Raw genomic sequence first — 17822 nt, forward strand, 5'->3', positions numbered from 1 at the left:
CTTTCCCTTTGTGAACCCATGTGGACTGTGCCTGATCAGTGCATTATTCTTTAAATGCTTTTCAGTAGCATCCAGTATCATCTTCTCCATATTTTTTTTTTAGGAACTAAGGTTAGAATAACAACTCTGTAGTTCCCTGAGTCTTACCTCACACCCTTTTTACAAATTGGAATAATACTAACTAGCTGTTTCAAGACAGAAGATTTGTTTTTAACTCTTCTGAGAATTGTTTACTCCATCTCAAATCCCAGCATTCCTAGTTTAAATCTGTCTATCCCACTGTAAAGTGCCTCAAATTTTATGGATTTTACTGTAATCTGAAATAAAAGCAGTCAGATGCTTCCTTTTCCTAAACTAGTTTCCCTATCTTACCTAGTCTTAGCCCCAAATGACTCCTACTTCATCACTAAAAAGATTTATTTAGATATATGGAAGGGTCTCAGTAAGGACATAAAAACAAGAAAACAGGAGTGCCCAAATGCAACCTGTTACCTGGGATGTGCATCAAAGAGTGAAGGCATATGAGACAACAGAAGGGAGGCGGTAATGGAAAACTGTACTTTAGGGCATAGAAATTCATACATATGTTAACAAAAGGTGTATACCCTGCCTGAGAAACACATTGTAATGACCAGCCTAATAAATCAAGCATAAAGGAACTGGCTATCAGTACAGTCTATGGAAAAAAGTCATCTCCTTATTGTGTATTTAACGAAGAGGAGAAACGGCAAAACTAATGCAAATAAATCATAGAAGGCTTAATGCTTTTGGCTGATCTAAACCACAACAGCTGAACTGCAGATAGCAGCCCCAGTGCTAATGTTACTATTTGCCATCAGCCAGTTCTCAGGAGCTTTGTCTCAGATACTTGTACTGGGCCGCTGCTCAGAGTCTTGCTGCCCAGTAAAAGAAACTCTAGCAGGGTTGGAATGGTACAAATAGTGAGAGATCTTCCCTAATGATTGGGATTGTTTCAACCCCAAAGCCTGGCCAATAGCTCCAAGATAATTCCCTCATTTACCATTTCTCTCTAACCCATTTCCTCACAACAAAGTATAAAGCTCACATTGCAGATGACTGAGATGCAATTGGATGTTATAAAAAACACAATGTCAGTGCCTGAATTGTAACTTGGATGCTTTTGTTTTCCTTCCATTTCCTTGTTTTTTATATGAAGTTGCAAAAATACAGCTTTGGAGTCTTTCAGTCCCATTGGGCTAGTTTCATTTAATTTCAATTTAACTGAAGACTGTGTTTTAAGGAAAGCCAATATTCTCTCTCTTTGCTCATTTAATGAATATCTCACTTTAATTTGTACTTTTCATTGAGCAAGTAATTATAAGTCTAACGTATAATCCACCTACAGGTAATAAAACTCAGAGTGCAGCATGGAAATTCCATTCAGAATTTAGCCCTGCTGCCTCCAGATTGCACCACCTGTGATGATGAAGAAGATACTTTAGCTAGTTTATAAAATTCTGCTGTAGCACTGTGCAGAAAATTAAGTACACACGAAATTGTTCATATTACAGATAACATAGCATGCCCAAATATGCATGTGCTATGAATATGATGTTTTCTAAACAGTACAAATAACTGCGTTTCCAGAATTGAAGTGATCCTATGTGTGAAATAAACAATTCCTTAGCTATTATTGCACATGTTTGATAAAAATTGCAGTTTCAGCAGTCTCCAGCTGAAACATGTTGGATTAGCCTGGGTCAACCCAACCACAAAGGTTTTCACAGAGTTGAAACTCTGCTGAACGCCGGTTTGGTCTTGCACTCAGTACAAGAAACAATACTGCAAGTTTGGTCTGTGAGAGACAACAAATTATTCATTTCAAAAGCTCCTGTTTGGTCTTCTTCTAAACCATTAATTGCCTAGAAAACTGAACTAATAAGAATTGGTTTCCTGTAATTATTGGCTCATTGAAGCTTTCCCAAGTCTGAAGCATTCATAATGCCTCTTTATTATATGGATATACTGGTATTTAACATGAATTGAGATCAAGCCACAGTCCTTTCCTTTGGGAGGGCTGGAACATTGCCCTATTCCCATGGTTATTTTGCCTACCCATGTAGGATTTTTTTGGTGGTTTTTTTTTTTTTCCTTTGCCCGCCCGTCCCCCCACTCCCCCCCCCCCCCCCTTTTTTTTTTTAATTTGGCTAAAAAAAACAGTTTGAAGAAAAGTGAAAAAAATAAGGGAGACACATGCATGTGCACACAAAGTATGATCCCATAAGCCTTATTTTCACAGGGACAGGTGGGAAACTTCATCATCTACAAAGAGCCAGAAATTGAAATATATGCATGAAAGGAAAAAGTGCCTGAAAGAAAAAGGTGTCCTTTTCCCTTGAGGTACAGCTGAATATACTCAATACTGGCCCAGAACATAAGATTAATGCTGTTCTATAAAACCATATATCTTCTAATGAAAACACAGCAATATATTTAGCGAAGACAGAAGCAGAAGGTACTGAGGTAGTCTCTGAACGTGATTTATTTTCCCTTTTTTAAAAAAAAAAAAAAAATCTCTAAAGCAATGAGCTGAATATTTTGTTTCTTTACACCAGAGACTTACTACAGCAAGTAATATAAGAAGAAAATTTATTCATGGGGTTTTTACTGACTGTAATTGGCTGCCAACTGGATCAGAGGTATTTTACCACAAAATAATTGATGAAAGGAGCAGAAGAAAGATGGTCAGTTTAGCTACACTTCCCTCTCTAACCAATGGACAGCAGAGCTGGAATCTAACTCAGCATGTCTGTCATGGCAATCTTGGAAAGCTATTATTTCACAGAAAAAAGGATATTTATTAAAATCTACTCTTTTGCATATATATCACCAAAACACTGACAAAGTATCATGTTGAATATGTGGCACAGACCACCACAGGATCACTCACATAAAAAGTTTTCTTGTGCTTTTTCTGAGTGGAAGAGATAAAATTATCCCCTTGGAGTAATTTATTAGTGTGATATTGCATAAACAATCAGGACATTGCTCCTAGTCTGAGGTTAAGTGGCTTGTGGGCAACTCCTACACAAGTAGCAAATTGCCTCATTTTTATCACAAAATTCTTCCTTCCATCCTGGGTCAGTTATGTTCAACCTAGAAAGGAAGAACTGAAAGTTGCTTAGACTTAATACTGGAAACCAATGAGAAGATCATGGCTTGATCTTAGACAACATGTTATTCACATGAATCCACAGAATGTGGTTAACACTGGAATTCTTTCCGTGTGCTCCTCCTGCTTTTTGTAACCATCCACATCACCAAGCCTTAACTACCTTATGCAGTCAGCATCACATACGGCAATCAGTTTTGTTCTTGGAGTGAGTACAACCTTTTAGCATGGTGACATATAGTATCACAAGGTTGTGATTTGCCAGTGGTAGGATAAAACATTGGACAGTGACTCAAGAGCCAGCTGTTCACTATTCCTGATGGATTTAGAGTAATGATTTCCAAAGAGATACTGAATTGTTCTACTGCATTTTGACCTACAGTCAACTAAGAGTTGACAGTTTTGTCTAGGTTGTCTGTCAACCTTTATATCTGCAAACCTAAAAGAGAGAGTGAAATTCCAATGATGGAAAATTACGAGGCAAGCATAAAGTCTGTTCAAATACTTGCAACTTCATCTTCCACATTCCTTATGCTTCAACTCTATATTTGTATTGACAGTATCTTGGTTGTGGCTAGAGTCATCTCTCCTTTGCATAAGGTCTGTTCAAAACTTTTCTCCCTTAAATATGTAGAAAACATCACAAGTAGCAAAACCAAGTTTGTTGTTGAATCAGTTCGTAACTCTCTGCAGAACCAGGATTCACTTAGAGACCTCTGAAATAACAGGATCTATGTGCATCATACCACACAATTGGCATGCTTATTCTTCCAGTGTAAAGGACCATTACTCTGTTTTCCATCAGACAGACTATACACTACCAGGCGAATCAATTTACTGTTAAGATGAAGAAACAAAGATTTATATAGCAACCAGTCATTATTAAACATTAATTTGTAGGTATAGATACACTGAAAGAGAAAAACAAAGAGGAAATAAAGCATGTACCTGTTGGATAGTGTTCATTCACCGGCCAGCTGTCAACCTGAAGTGTGGCATTGCCACCATTCCTGGTAAAGCGTACTACATGGTATTTGCCATCATTTACAGGTGTGCTTTCCTCTTTAATAGAGATGTCCACTGTGCCAATATTGAAAACTACACCAATCTTGCCTTGCTCCTAAAATAAAAGAAAAAAGAAACAAATGATTGTAAATTGCTGCCTATTAGGAGAATGTTCTTGGGCTATAAATCTCTGATGGGTAATTGTGCCAGTAGATGGCACTGAAGAATGCACAGAAGCATTGTTTTGAGCTTTGCCAGGACACCTTCCATTGTCTCTGCTTCAATACAAACATTGTCTTTTGCACTCTTCTTTACAGCATTCATCTGAACATAGCAAGTAATTTGTTCCCTTAAAACATGCCAGAAGACAGATGAGAAATCAGGCAATAAGAACAAAGAGATGTGGATAAATAATTATTTGAACAACGTCTCTACTGATTGTTAGAAGCCACTTGTTCAACTGTCACCTGAAATGCAGCCACAGGCAGACTGCATCCCAAAAACCGTTTTGTTCTCTTATTCTACCAGTGAAACAAACAGTCCCCGGTCCCCCAAAAACCCAAACTGTGGGATCCAGCAGGAAGAATGCAGTAACAAGATGGATAAAATTAAAACTGAGCAAAACTGTAATTATCTGGCATGGATGGAATTAGAACTGAGCAAAAATGTAATTATCTGACTTTGACCACCTGAGGGAAGCTAATTGCTCTTAAACCAAATGGAAAACCTTCCAGACTTTCAATAGACAGGAATGGCCACAGTCTTTTACTTTTCTACATCACACCCCAAGCAGTGCTTTACCAATAAAGCAGTCCTCCATAATGTTTTATCAGCCACTGACTGAAAGGGCAGTCCAGGCAAAACCAATTGTATGAACCATAACACTTCCTCCTGCATCTGCCCGTATGTAGTTCCAAGTAACGACCATATTCGGTGACCTTAAGCTGTAAAATATACACCCAGAGTATATTCAGATTAGATATACACATTTAATACTAGTGATTTAAACAGTGCCAGAAATTCCCGTCATTGTACAATATACAATTAACAGGAATATACCTTCAAGCCCTCAAGGAAAGGCACAGCATGCTGGTGTCAATGTTTATGAAGGCATATTAGGTGTACCACATGGATCCAAATCTGTTGCAGACAGGTAGAACTAAAATGTATCACATAGGAAGCCAATACATTTGCTAGCCATTCATACTATAAAATTGGCAATAACTTTGTTAACTGTCTCAACAGAAAAATCAAAGAAGAAACAACAACAGAAAGTATGGCCATCTCATATCCAAATATAACCTCTTTGAAACAAACCTGAAGTACTCTAAACGGGCAGAAGAAATTTTGTTACTGTTATTACGTGGCATATCTGTTGGGTAGGCAGAGGACTCCATCCTTCAGGGCTCTTATGCTGACTGACTTCACTGCATTCAGGTTAGCAAATCTCAGCAATAAGAAAGAAACCTCTTCTCTTGTACTTGATGGCAAACTCAGATTCCTGTCCTGGATTTACTCCTGTCTCCTGCTATCAACAGACCTTTTCCTTTAAAACCCTATGTCTTCCAGTTTCTATCAAAGACTTTTTCTGATTCTTATTTTACCTTGTATTTCAAAGTTTACTCATAACAAAATACTCATCATAAGTTCTTTATATCTTCAATACTGCTCTTTTTTTTGACTTTTTTTCTTGACAGTATCTTCCTTAGTCCTCAGACTACAATGCTGTTATTAGGAAAGGAAAACAAACAGTCCTGCGGCTGAAGAGGTCACTAAAAAATTTGGACTGTGCTTTGACTGCTTCCAGTTCAGCACTGTTACGGTAAGGACCCTGTTTTTTCTCTTGTTATAATGGTAAGCCTTAGACTCTGCTAAATGTATGCTGGATAGCAACAGCCTCACATACATTCACTCTGCTATGCTTCGGATGAACTTCCCTTCAAGATATTAATAATCTTTTTTTCCCCGGAACATGGGGTAAGTGGATTGCTGCTCCCACCAGAGGCATGAACTCAGAAACCATTTGAAAAGAATCAATCTTTTTTCTCTCATGCTACTCCAAAAATGAGGGAGTTTTCAGCAAACAGATTTATTTCAGGTAAAAACATTGCTGGCATGGCTCTACCACTTCTTTGACATATGAAGTTAGTTATGTCCCAAAACTACTTTAGTGAATCTTTTGCTGGCAACCATATAATTATTTTTATCTGCATAACAATTTGCAAAGAACAAGTGATTAATTTTTGCTCAAAGACTCAAAGAATGTCTGCTGACCCAGCGACCTGGCTACTGACTCCATGTTGTTTTGCAAGGTGCTGCCTTATAATCAGCCTCCCAGACAACCTTACATACAGCTTTTCAATTACCATCAATACATCAACCTTCTTTTGCAAACTCTTGGCCAGTCCGAGAAGAGTCCACCTTGGTGAAGGCATAATGTGAGCAGGTAAGCTGAAGAGCTGCACCTTGTCTAATGGAACAGATCTCTACCACTACAGAAGAGAAATGTTCAAGAGTTATTCAGCAGAGTGAAAGCTGCATACCTTCAAGCCCTACAGGCTTAACAAGGCAGAGATAAAAACTTGCAAGTGGGGAAAAGGATGATGGGAAGTTTAGCTAATCTTCCCTGCAGAAGGAGAAAATGTTTCTGATGTCTCCTTTGAGGAATAGGAGATAGTACCTTTTGTTATTCCCTTACCCCAGGCCTGAAGGAAAAACCCCATTTAAAGAGCCAGTGATAACCCAAGGATAAGAGGGCAAACTGGGAAAGAGATAAGATTCTGGAAGCAGAGGACTGCAAACCGCCAGTGGCCTTTAGTGTGATGGAGGGAAGAGGGAAACAAGCAAACTGGTGCCCTCCCCATCCCAAGCAGATTGCCGCCCCTTCCCATAGATGAGAGAATACAGCCCTTTTAAAAGCAATGTAACACTTCATTGCAACTGCAAAATGCAAAGAATTTGTCTAGAAAAAGATCACAGGCCTGACTGAAGGCCTGCTCCAGCTCTCTTCTGCTCCCCCATGGGCAGTGCTACCTGCGACTCTAACGCGAGTTTTGCAGCAGCACCACCTTATTCCACATATTGATACTGAGTAGGACTGAGTAGGAGCTTGTAATAAAAAATGGTTCCATTCTAATTACCAGGCTAAAACACAATTTACCAAAAGCACAGTTATCGAAGCCAAACTGCACACATGGAATTCCAAACATAGTTTATTCATGGTATTATATATCTCCAGGGCACCAGATGCTACGAAAAAAGCAACAATTACTTTATGCATTTCTGGCAGACAAAAAAAAAAAAAAAGTTAAATAATAAAAAAATAAAAAAAATAGAAAAAAAAAGAAAAGTACAGCAAAGCAAAACCAAACCAAACCAAAAACTGACAGTGCCCATGGATACCAGAGGAAAATCCAGGATTTATTTTCAAGATCTCTTCAATTCCAGTTCCCTACACTACAATACCTCATTAAAAGCAGCTTTCACCAAGACCTACCTCCCTTCTAAATCCGAAAGACAAGCTTTACCATTAAACTTTAACACTTCATGATGGACGTGACCTTTCATTCTTTTCCCAATACATTTAGCTAGTAGATTTTCTTTCCACATTACCAAACACAGGTATTAACTGGGCCAGTAAGAATGCGACAAAGACAGACTTATCTTTGAGGCGCTATCTGTAACACTTATTTTGTAGCTACAGAAAAAATAATCCTAACCATACAGCAAGAGAAAAGCTAAATACAGAGCCACACAGAGTACGCAAGTTACATGCTCTAAAACGGCTCAAGAGAATTTTAAAAGGCAGTGTACATTTTTTTCTCTCTGCATCAGTATTCACTGGGCTGACCCAAACACTTTCCATGAAAGATGACCATTAATTAATGTTTTTAAACCTCCAAGTGACATCAAGTGCTGGCACTGCATATTGGAAAACTGAGAACCATTTTATATGTAAATAATGAAGTGAACTCAGCATTCAATCTGTATTTTACTTCTTCCCTTCTTTATGTAAGGTTGATGTACCAAAAAGGTTTTTAAAGTTCCTCAAGAATTTATCTTTTGCTGATTTGTCCCATAAAATTGCTGCCCTCAAATGCCACCCTGTCATTCCCTCACTTCCAGTCCTTCTGGAGATAAACTTCTGCCATGACGTCTTTAAGACTTCAGGCAAATAATTATGATCACATAATAGAATAGTTGCAGATAAATTATATGAACAAAAAGCAAAGTACTAGAAAGAATGTAGAAGGCCTCACCTTTACCTCTCTATCGCATACCGTGTCCTTCCACAGGCTTCTGGCAACAGTTTCTTGTAACATGCACTGTTACCAAAACATTTTGAACATTATTAAACTATATCAGGGCTCAGCTACAGCCTGGATCAGGGGATCTGAAATCTATTGCTCACCCTTAAGTATTATTTCACTTTTGGCAAGTTTTTATTTTACTTTTCTGTGAAACAGATTCTTCATCTGTGACAGATGGGTGTTAGCCACCTCTCTTTCCAAGCTCTACAAGTCCTGTAAATCCAAATATATTTTATTTAAACATTGATGATATCCTGTCAATCCCAACTCTTTCAGCCCTGACAGCAACTAAAATTCAAGAGGAGCATGTCCTAAGATGTTCTTAGTTTCTATTTTCAGCTTTTCCAAACCCCATTCCTTTCCTCTGGAGGGACCTCAGGATCATTTCTGAGGTCTGATGTTTATGCAAGTATTTTATTTCTTTTGTTTCCCTTCACTCAAGGAGAACTAAAGCCTGTCTGCATGCAAATTGTCAGGCCTTTGCTTTCTCAGTGCTGTGCCTTTACATTTTAAAGGCATCTGTCTTTCTGTAGCAGACCATGTGGAAAGAAATTCAAACTGGGGTGGCAGTGATTTTGTAAGGTGAGCAATATGAGTTTGTTAGAGAGGACACATACGTGAACAGCCACATGCACTCTGTGCTCTGAGAACAGCTTTATTTTTGTGTCTTATTTTTCTTAATGTAAAATTCAAATCTTTTGGACTGAAAGTATATAGCAAAAAGCATTTCATTTCAAAAACCTAGAGAGAGAACTCCAGGCAATAGGACAAATCCTACTCTCAGCTGCATCAATATGAATCAATAGCAATGTTCTTCTGTTGAAGAAACTTGATTCCTACTGATGCAGGGGGAAGCAGAGTTTATTCCAGTACCTTTACATTGTTTTGTTTCTTTTCCTGAAAGTAAATGTAAAAGGAAAAAAAGAGGCATTTATAAAATGTAACTGAAATCCAACTAGAATCCCAGGGTAACTGTTTTCTCACACTCTTTTTACTTCATCATTTTTTAATAGTCACTACTGTGCAGACTGTCTCCTCCTCCCACCCAGGCTGGTTCCAACATGACTAGACATCAACACAACCTGGCAGACACTGTTCCTGGTTACTGCTGCCTGATGATCACTGCTGATTTTGCTGCTCTTATCTGAAAGTGATACAAGCTATTTCAGTAATACAACACTTCATTTTGTCCTGTAGGAAGGTTCTGTAAACTTCTTTCTTTTTCCACAAATGCCACACACATACACTTCAACTGCTACTCTTTAAAGTCAGGAAAATGTTTTCTTACAACCCCAAGCGCTGCTCTTCCTGGAATGGCTTCCTTCTAATTAGGCTCCTCAGACTTTCAACCAATGTTTTTAAAAAGAGACCGAACTTTTATTTCTCTGTCTTTGGAATTTTTATTTTTGTTTTCCTCAAACTTGATTCTGGATGTTAGTTCAGCTGTCAGATCACTCACTTCCTGTGGTTTGGGGGACTTTGTGCAACAGTGCTAAATATAGAGAGATATCCAGGAGAACTGAAGGTAGAGGTGGATGTTCCACAGAGGACACATTCATTAATTACTGTATCAATTCACTTTATGTGAACTTTCACTGTAAACAGAAACTCAGAAAGTCCTTTACTGATTAGAAAAATAGTAAAAACCAGCATTTTGCTTAGAGGACCCTTCTGAGCTGCTACTAGAACTAAATGCATGGCTGGACAGGCCTTTCCAATATATGTATATCAATGGATTTAAGAAGGAAAAATATTAGAACCTGTATTCAGCACAGAGTATAAGGTAGTTACTCCTACTCCAATCTGTCTGTTCATATTTAATGCCATTTTTAATACCACTGGGAAGTAACTCCAAAATCAGAATTCAGTATACATAAAACTCTAGAGTTGGGTAAAGGGAGCGTTTAGTGGACAAAATCTTCCTTTACCCAAATAATGACAGCAGGGACAGCAGACTCAAGAACCATTACAGCCACCCTGGCAAATACAATAACAAAAGCAGCAAATGTTCTTAAGGAAATGACAGGCACTGATTCTCACATAACTTGGAAGCTTTTATTTAGGGTTTCAACACTTTACAGTTATCTTGAAAAAAACAAACAAACAAAATGTTATGAAGGTGAAAAGAAGTACATAGGCCAGCTAATTTTGTCCGATTTTTGAGGGCTATTATGAGGAGCAGTGGATCATTTGTTGTTATACACTGCTTGTTACTTCTTCTTCAAGGTGCTGAACCAAATCTACTAAATGTCAGGTACAAACCTGTTTATCAGAGAGAATGATACACATAGAGGACAAAATAAATAGAAATTATTACCTCTTGGGGCCATGGTTTTTAAAAGAAGCAATTCTCACAGATACATAATTTATAAGGCTAAAAAGGACAATTGTTTTAATCTAGTCTCCTCTAAAATTTTATATGAGGCTATATATCTTGGCTGAATTGATTAGTTTTTTAACTATAGGATATATTTTAGAACAACACTTATTTGTAATTTGAACATTTGCAGCTGAGGAAAGAAGCCTCAGAGTCACTGCAGTTGCTTGTTTGGTGATATTGGCCCAGTTGTTGAACATGGTCAAAAAGGCAAGTAGAATGTCAAGAATTATAACAAAAAGGAACAGTGTGCAAAAGTTATACGTTAATGGTGCACCTTTGACTTTAATTCTTTAAAAAAGTACACAGATATGTACAGGCTGTTTCAAAAAGAATAAGAGGAGATATAAAAGGTCCAAAAAAGTACCACACTTGAAACTGTATATATAAAATGGTAAAAAATAGAGATAATTCAGCACTACTTTTTTATAACTCAGAGAATTACGAATATGAAGTAAAATAATCAGATTAAAAAGTTTAAGCAAAGAAAGTACCTTTTGAGACAGTACATAACTGAATCATGCAACTCACTGTCAAAGGATGTTTTGGATGCCTAAGATACATTCAAAAATAAACTAATTAATGGGAGGAAAGTCAATCAAGAGCCATTGAATGCAACAATGTTAACAGAACCTCCTGCTCAGCAGTTCCTTACCAGCAGATCACTACCATTTCTTTTAACTTTTACTTCCTGTATTGAAAAACCATCTAGTGCCATATTTCTATAAATGGCATGTAAGACTGTGATCAAGTTAACGTCTTCTTGAAGGTCTTCAGTGATTCTTATTCATTTTGTAAAGTGGTGAAACACTGAAATCGACAAAGATTAATGAGAATCTAATCTTTTTCATTGAAGGTTTAGAAAGGGTAGTTTAGATAAACACCTGGCACAGCCAGGCTGCTGTATTAGTCCTGCCTCAGAGCAAGAAAATGGTTTCAGCTTCATCTTTCTGTGACTGCAAACTCTCCCTCCAGCTTTACCGCTCAGCTCTCTGAGTTTCTCACTTGAAAGCAAGTTTTCCAATCCTTCATTTAATCTTGCCCATGGCCCTGAACCTCCCTTGGTTTACTAATACAGGGTGTTTCAAAAACATGCACCCAGTTTCAAAGCAGTACTTTTTTGAAACATCCTGCACTTTTCTTCAAATGTAGACACCAGAAATTTTTAACTTCAGTTTACAGAAATTACACAACCACTTTGGTTTTTATGTTCAAAGACCACACCATATCTTGTGGCCACAATCTTACCACAAGGGCTCACATTTGAGACTTATTCACCACCAACAACAGTCTTATTCAAGAGTGCTCCCTAGGAGTGTCCCTTCTATTGAAAGATTACTTCTATTCTCTGTTTTGAGACACATCACATTACTTAGTTCAAGTAAGACATATACAAATTTCCTTGTTAAGAGCTTACCAAACTTTCCAAACTGCCCTTCACTTGTTGCCAATTGACTGCTTATGTGGGACACAGACTATTAGATCATATTTTTTTAGTGGCCTGTACTACAAGAAATTGTAGCACAGCAATGCAGTACCACTAAAGTAGATCTTATTCTTTCCTGTTCTTGACATGTTTTTTGACCAAACACCCTTGCAATGTCACAGAAATAGTGAGTTACCAGTGGGATATGAACTTGCAGTTCTCTTGTTCACTTTTACCTTATCTTCTTCTCTTCCTTTGTCTTTCCCTCTTTCAATCTTTGCCTTTTGCATAATAAAAGTTCCTTTTACAAACAAAACTATCCTGAAGACAAAGCAAAAAATGGACAAGAAGCCCAATTCTGTGACAGCTCTACCAGGGTCAAGAGTGATTAATTAAGTACTGGCTAACACATAATATATTTTGGCCAAAGAAGAGCATATATGAGATAGAGAAGCTGCTTGTTTTTTTCAGCTCAGATACTCTGCACCTGATAAGAGCTTTATGTATCACTGCAGGATTTTAGGCAACATTAATATACAATATCAACAGAATTACACTTAGGAATTAATTTGGCACCAGACGTTTCTGTATTTCGTGTAAAGTGATGCCATCAGTACAATTTGAGACCTTTTTTAACATCACTCACTCATAGAGGAAATGAGGTCTAGTTACGGTAGATGGTTGAAAGACAGAAAATATTTATTTTCTGCTTTTACTGCTGCTCTGCTGCACCTTGAACAAGGCACTTCTGTTTCTCTCCCTCAATTTTGTCTTTTTGTATTATGAAGCCACAGGCTTATCAAACAGTATATTTGTATATTATCTACTACAGTGGAGCCCTGATATCCAGTTGGGCCTCCAGATGTAGTTGCAGTACAAATAATTAACATCAAGCAGAGTATCCTAATCTATGGTATCATCATTACCATGACAATGTTTGTACTAAGCTCACCCTAAATCCATTTCCTCAAAATCTGGGGAACACTGTGGCATGTCTAGTTGTTCTTACTTAAATCTGACACCTGCTGAGCAAAGCCTAGTAATCAGTGATATTCAGTGGTCTTAAAAGGGAGGCTTGTTGCTGTGCTATGCAGTGCCTAGGACTGTTTGCCCAATTAAAACTTTTCTTCCCATGACCTATGAAAGCACCAGTACACTGCCAGTGTATTGTCAGGTGGTAAAATGTTACAAGAAATACATGCAGGTGTGTTTAAGCCATACAATTTGTGGGAAAAAAATGTTGTTACACAGCTGGTGAAGCTCCAGCCATGAGGCTGTTAATCCCTCTCATGTAGAGATATCATAACGCAAGTAAAAAAACAGAAATTAGCAGCATGCTGAAAAGGTGCATTTCCTAGGGAAACAGAATGCAAAACAAATCAAGAAAGCAATACCTGTCCATTGCCTCACTAGAAAATACATTATGCAGATAGTTACTTTGTTCCCCCAGCTTACAATATGCATCATTAAAGCCTGCCCTATCTGACAGTGCAAACTCCAACTATAATTAGGATTAAACATTCTGTTAGTGTCTTTTGAAAATATTAATATTATATCCTGGAAAGTTTTGTGAAATGACACCACATGATTTTGGACTAGGGCAGAAGCAGGAACCATTCTGAATGGTGACGGCTGCTATTGTCCTAAAGGACTGAGCCAGCATGTACTGTGTACTGCATTTTAAACTCAAAGCATCTGAAGCTGCTGCACACATACGGCATTACAAAATTTGGGTGCTTAAAAGCAGGCCTATACCTATCTGTGTCTAAGTGCTGCCGTGTATTTCATTCTTCAGATGACAATGTGACCAGCTGCTAAAATGTCACATCCACTCAATAACAAAATTACTGTAGTAGTAAGTCAGATTTTAGTAGGGTACAAGAAAAAGCAACTTGCTCAAAAGCAGCTATCTTCCAGGAGAAAATATGTCCATCCACCTCCCAAAGTCTTCCTTGGAGTTTTAATCCACTGGGTAACATTGCCAACAATTTATGTTGACAGAAGCTAAAGTGGCAGTTACACAAAATATGGCATCAAAGATCTGACACAGGCAGCGTGGAATAAACTATGTACTTTAACTACTAGGCTTCCTTATCAAGAGCATTGGTACAATTGTGAGATGTCTGTGGGCTGAAGGCACAGCATATATCACTCTGCAACAGCAACCAGGGCTGTCCGTCTCAACCCGTAACCCTCAGAAGCGTGAGCACTTATCAAGAAGATGGCATTAGAAAAGGACACTGCTGTCTGACAGGGAAGGTGATCACAAATATCAGCTTGCCACCATCCAATTATCCCAAGCACAGTAGATATAAAAGTGCAAGGGCTGAAGAGGCATTGGAAAAAATTAGTCCTTTTAAACTTAGTTTTGCGTAACTATATTTGTTTGTAAACTCTCTTCGACCCTTAATCATAAGCAGTGTTGCAGGGTTTCAGCGTGTTCCAAAAATATATGTTCAGAGGTACTATACGACTAAGCACTACATACTACTATATTTTCCTTTTTCAGTGTGGTTTTCTCATGGAATTCCAATAGAATTTCATGTACCCAGGGTCAATGTTCCTTTTGAAATCTTCTAAATAGATTTCATGAACTGTATATATCAACAGCATATTGTAAACAAAGTAGTTGTCTTTACCAGATGAATAAGAGTTTTGAGCTGAGGTTCAATAGGCCTTTCCAATAAGACAAAATAATGAGGGAAGTATGAGTATATGTGAACACAAAGAGTGCCTGGATTCAGTAAGTTTATTTCTAGCTTTTCAAAGCTTGTTTTATTTAAACTGCAGATTTTTTTAAAAGCAAGTGTAATGGGGCTTTTGAGATGCGGCTGGACTCCAGTAGATGGCTTTTCCAATTCTGAATCAACCTTTCCTAAGATTGTGAATGAGAGTAGAAAATACAGAACAGTACCTGAGCATTGCAGAATAGGAAACTTATATTGCTAATGAAAATACCCTAATTATCCTAAATAATTTCTCTGCAGATTTTTTTATTTTCTATGACAGAGCACTACTTGGTAAGGAACAGTGGAATAAGAGAAGCACATGGTGCTTTTGAACACACACAAGTCACCAAGGAGGCCATATTTTCCAACATGTGGATCTTGGAACGCAGAGACAAAGAGAAATGACTTGACTAAATTTTACAGAAATCAAGAGAAGATACAGGAACCGAGCAAAAAATTAAGAAGATCTTTAATTCTTAGGTCAGTATCTTGTCATTTACATTACCTTGATCTTGCTGTCAAAGAACATTTCAAATTTTCATGTTTTATACACCCATAGTACGCACTAACTACTAAATAAATTCACATAGAATCCTCCAATTTTTCTTGACAGCCTTTATATACAGCTCAATGCATGTTTTCCTATGATCCACTGTTGAGGGATCTCTGTCTAGTGTTTCGTGGTGCCCATTCGATCTGAGCACCTCTACCCACAGAGTGGCATTTGGCCCCTCTAATCCCAAAGTCATTTTTACATTCATCTTCACTGAAAGTGAAAAAGCTGCATCTGCACCTTGTTATAAACAGTACTTTACACCAAGGCTGAATTTTCCTACAGAGAAAAGATGCTAATTTTACTGAATCAATATGGACCACTAGGAAAAAGTTACGACTTGGCTATTTGTGTATTTGTTTTGTGCTGTGGAATTTGCTTACTGTAAAGCTGCCTGGCAAAGTGGTATAGCCAGAAATCCTTGCCAAGTTTGTTCCATGTTAGTTAGATCAGACCTTGTGATTTCAAACTGAAACTTGATTTTGGGAAGGGATGTCATACAGAAAGCTGAAGTACTTCCAAGACTAATTTTTGGCATTGTACATGTGAGAAGCAGTAGAGAGTAAGGAGAAGATTAATGTCACAATTTCAGTTTCTGTACCTTTTTCTGATACCTTCTCTTCCGTACCTTCTAGGAAAAAAAGTTATGAGATGTGAAAGGACAACCAATATACCAAAGGAAACTGCTTTCTTTGGACTATGCTAAGAGCCTAATCCTATTGCAGTCCCAGCTGCCCTTAGATAATGAGGGTCTTCTGGATTCTCTAACACTTTGAAATCAGTGGGAGAGAAACACAAGTGAATTAAGCATGACGACACACTCCTTGATTCACCTTCCCCCTCCATATGGCCACTCATTTACATTATCTTCTGTGGAAAGAAGCTATGTTTCACCAGGCCTTCAGGAAGAGACAAAGGACCACCTTTACAGACAATCCTCTGTCCATAAATCATTGTAGCTACCATTAGGAGCACCGGAGTAAAGGCAGCTCAGGGTGTGGGAGGTAAGACCAGTACAGAAGCAACCTATTCCTTGATCTGGACAGAGTTTTTGTGAGTAAACTGAAATAGCCAATGGAACTCAGAGCTACAGGACTGTTGTCATTTGAACTACACCGTTTGTGCTTACATACTGGAAGGAAAAATTTTCTTGCCTTTGTCCAGCACTCTGTGACACTCAGTAAATATTACCCAAATACAAGAATGGAGTTCCTCTCATTCATCATTTTGTCAGCATGCTGTTGAAATTAATAGGTCAAACCCTGACATTTGTATTCAGGACAAAGCTCTACAGAGGATCTAGATCTGAAAAAGGATTTAGCTTGATACTGTATGTTCAGCACAAAATATCATAGTATTTAGAAATCAGATTTTGAAGAATGCCATTTTGTTTAGGGAAATAAGAATAAGCTGTGCCTTATCTTTTTTGCAATGATACAACCATAGCCCCAACTCCCTAGCTTTTTTCCTTCCTACAGAGTCCATCCCCCTGACTAGTTGATTGGGATAGTCAATTAAATTGTAACAGGTTTATTATGCGAAATACAAATGAAAAAGAGATAAGGGTGTTGGATGTCTGTGGTCAGCTATTACAGCTGTTGTTTACAGCTGTTCTTCATGCAGGTCGAGGCCAGTATTGGCACCATAAGGCACAGGAGTTTGGGCTTGAAAGGCAGATATAGCAGTCTACCGATAAAAGGAATTAAAACCAAAGCAGCATGCAGGCTAGCAAGCCAGTCTGACAGATTGAACTGTTGATCACCTTACTAATTTCTGCACCTCTACACCTTAACCAGATCTCCAGGATCCCACCTCAATTCCTACTGCTTTCCTTTCATGTCTGCCTGCAAAGAGGCAGCCAAGAAGTCTTAGCTGGAAAAGGGCTAAAGTCAGTAATGATTCCAGCAGATGCATCCAGACAGCAGCCAGTCAGTTTGTGAGGTTGGCCTGAGTGAACATCTCATAAAACACTATGAATACTGCTTGTTCCTTGAAAACCTTACTACAACCTGGATAGCTAAGTGTTTTAGAAAATGGTCATTTGGGCACTTTCATTGGTGAGATACAAAGAAGAATAAGGTGATGGAGATCAACAGCTGTCCCTAGAGCGAGACTCTCACTACAGCTTCAATGGGAAGGCAGGTAGGAGTAAGACACCCCAGGTCTGAGTGAGTAACAGGATGCCCTGTACATCATAAAGTCATTCAGCCACTGCTGCCACTGAAGCCAAGGTCTTAATCCGTTGTGCTAGATGTGGTCTAGGTTCCTGTGGGGTTAAAACCTTGTTGT

General features: G+C 38.2%; 1 protein-coding gene across 31 annotated transcripts in view; it reads right to left on the reverse strand.

Moving 5' to 3' along the window:
* Positions 1-17822, reverse strand: part of NRXN3 (neurexin 3) — a 1033016-nt gene that overhangs the window by 132795 nt on the left and 882399 nt on the right. For all 31 annotated transcript variants that reach the window (XM_065063789.1, XM_065063787.1, XM_065063790.1 and 28 more), the window contains one exon: positions 4082-4253. In XM_065063789.1, the coding sequence (XP_064919861.1) occupies positions 4082-4253 (172 nt within the window). The remainder of the gene's footprint in view (positions 1-4081; positions 4254-17822) is intronic.

Source organism: Columba livia, chromosome 5 (genome assembly GCF_036013475.1).
Source record: "Columba livia isolate bColLiv1 breed racing homer chromosome 5, bColLiv1.pat.W.v2, whole genome shotgun sequence".
Lineage (NCBI taxonomy): Eukaryota > Metazoa > Chordata > Aves > Columbiformes > Columbidae > Columba > Columba livia.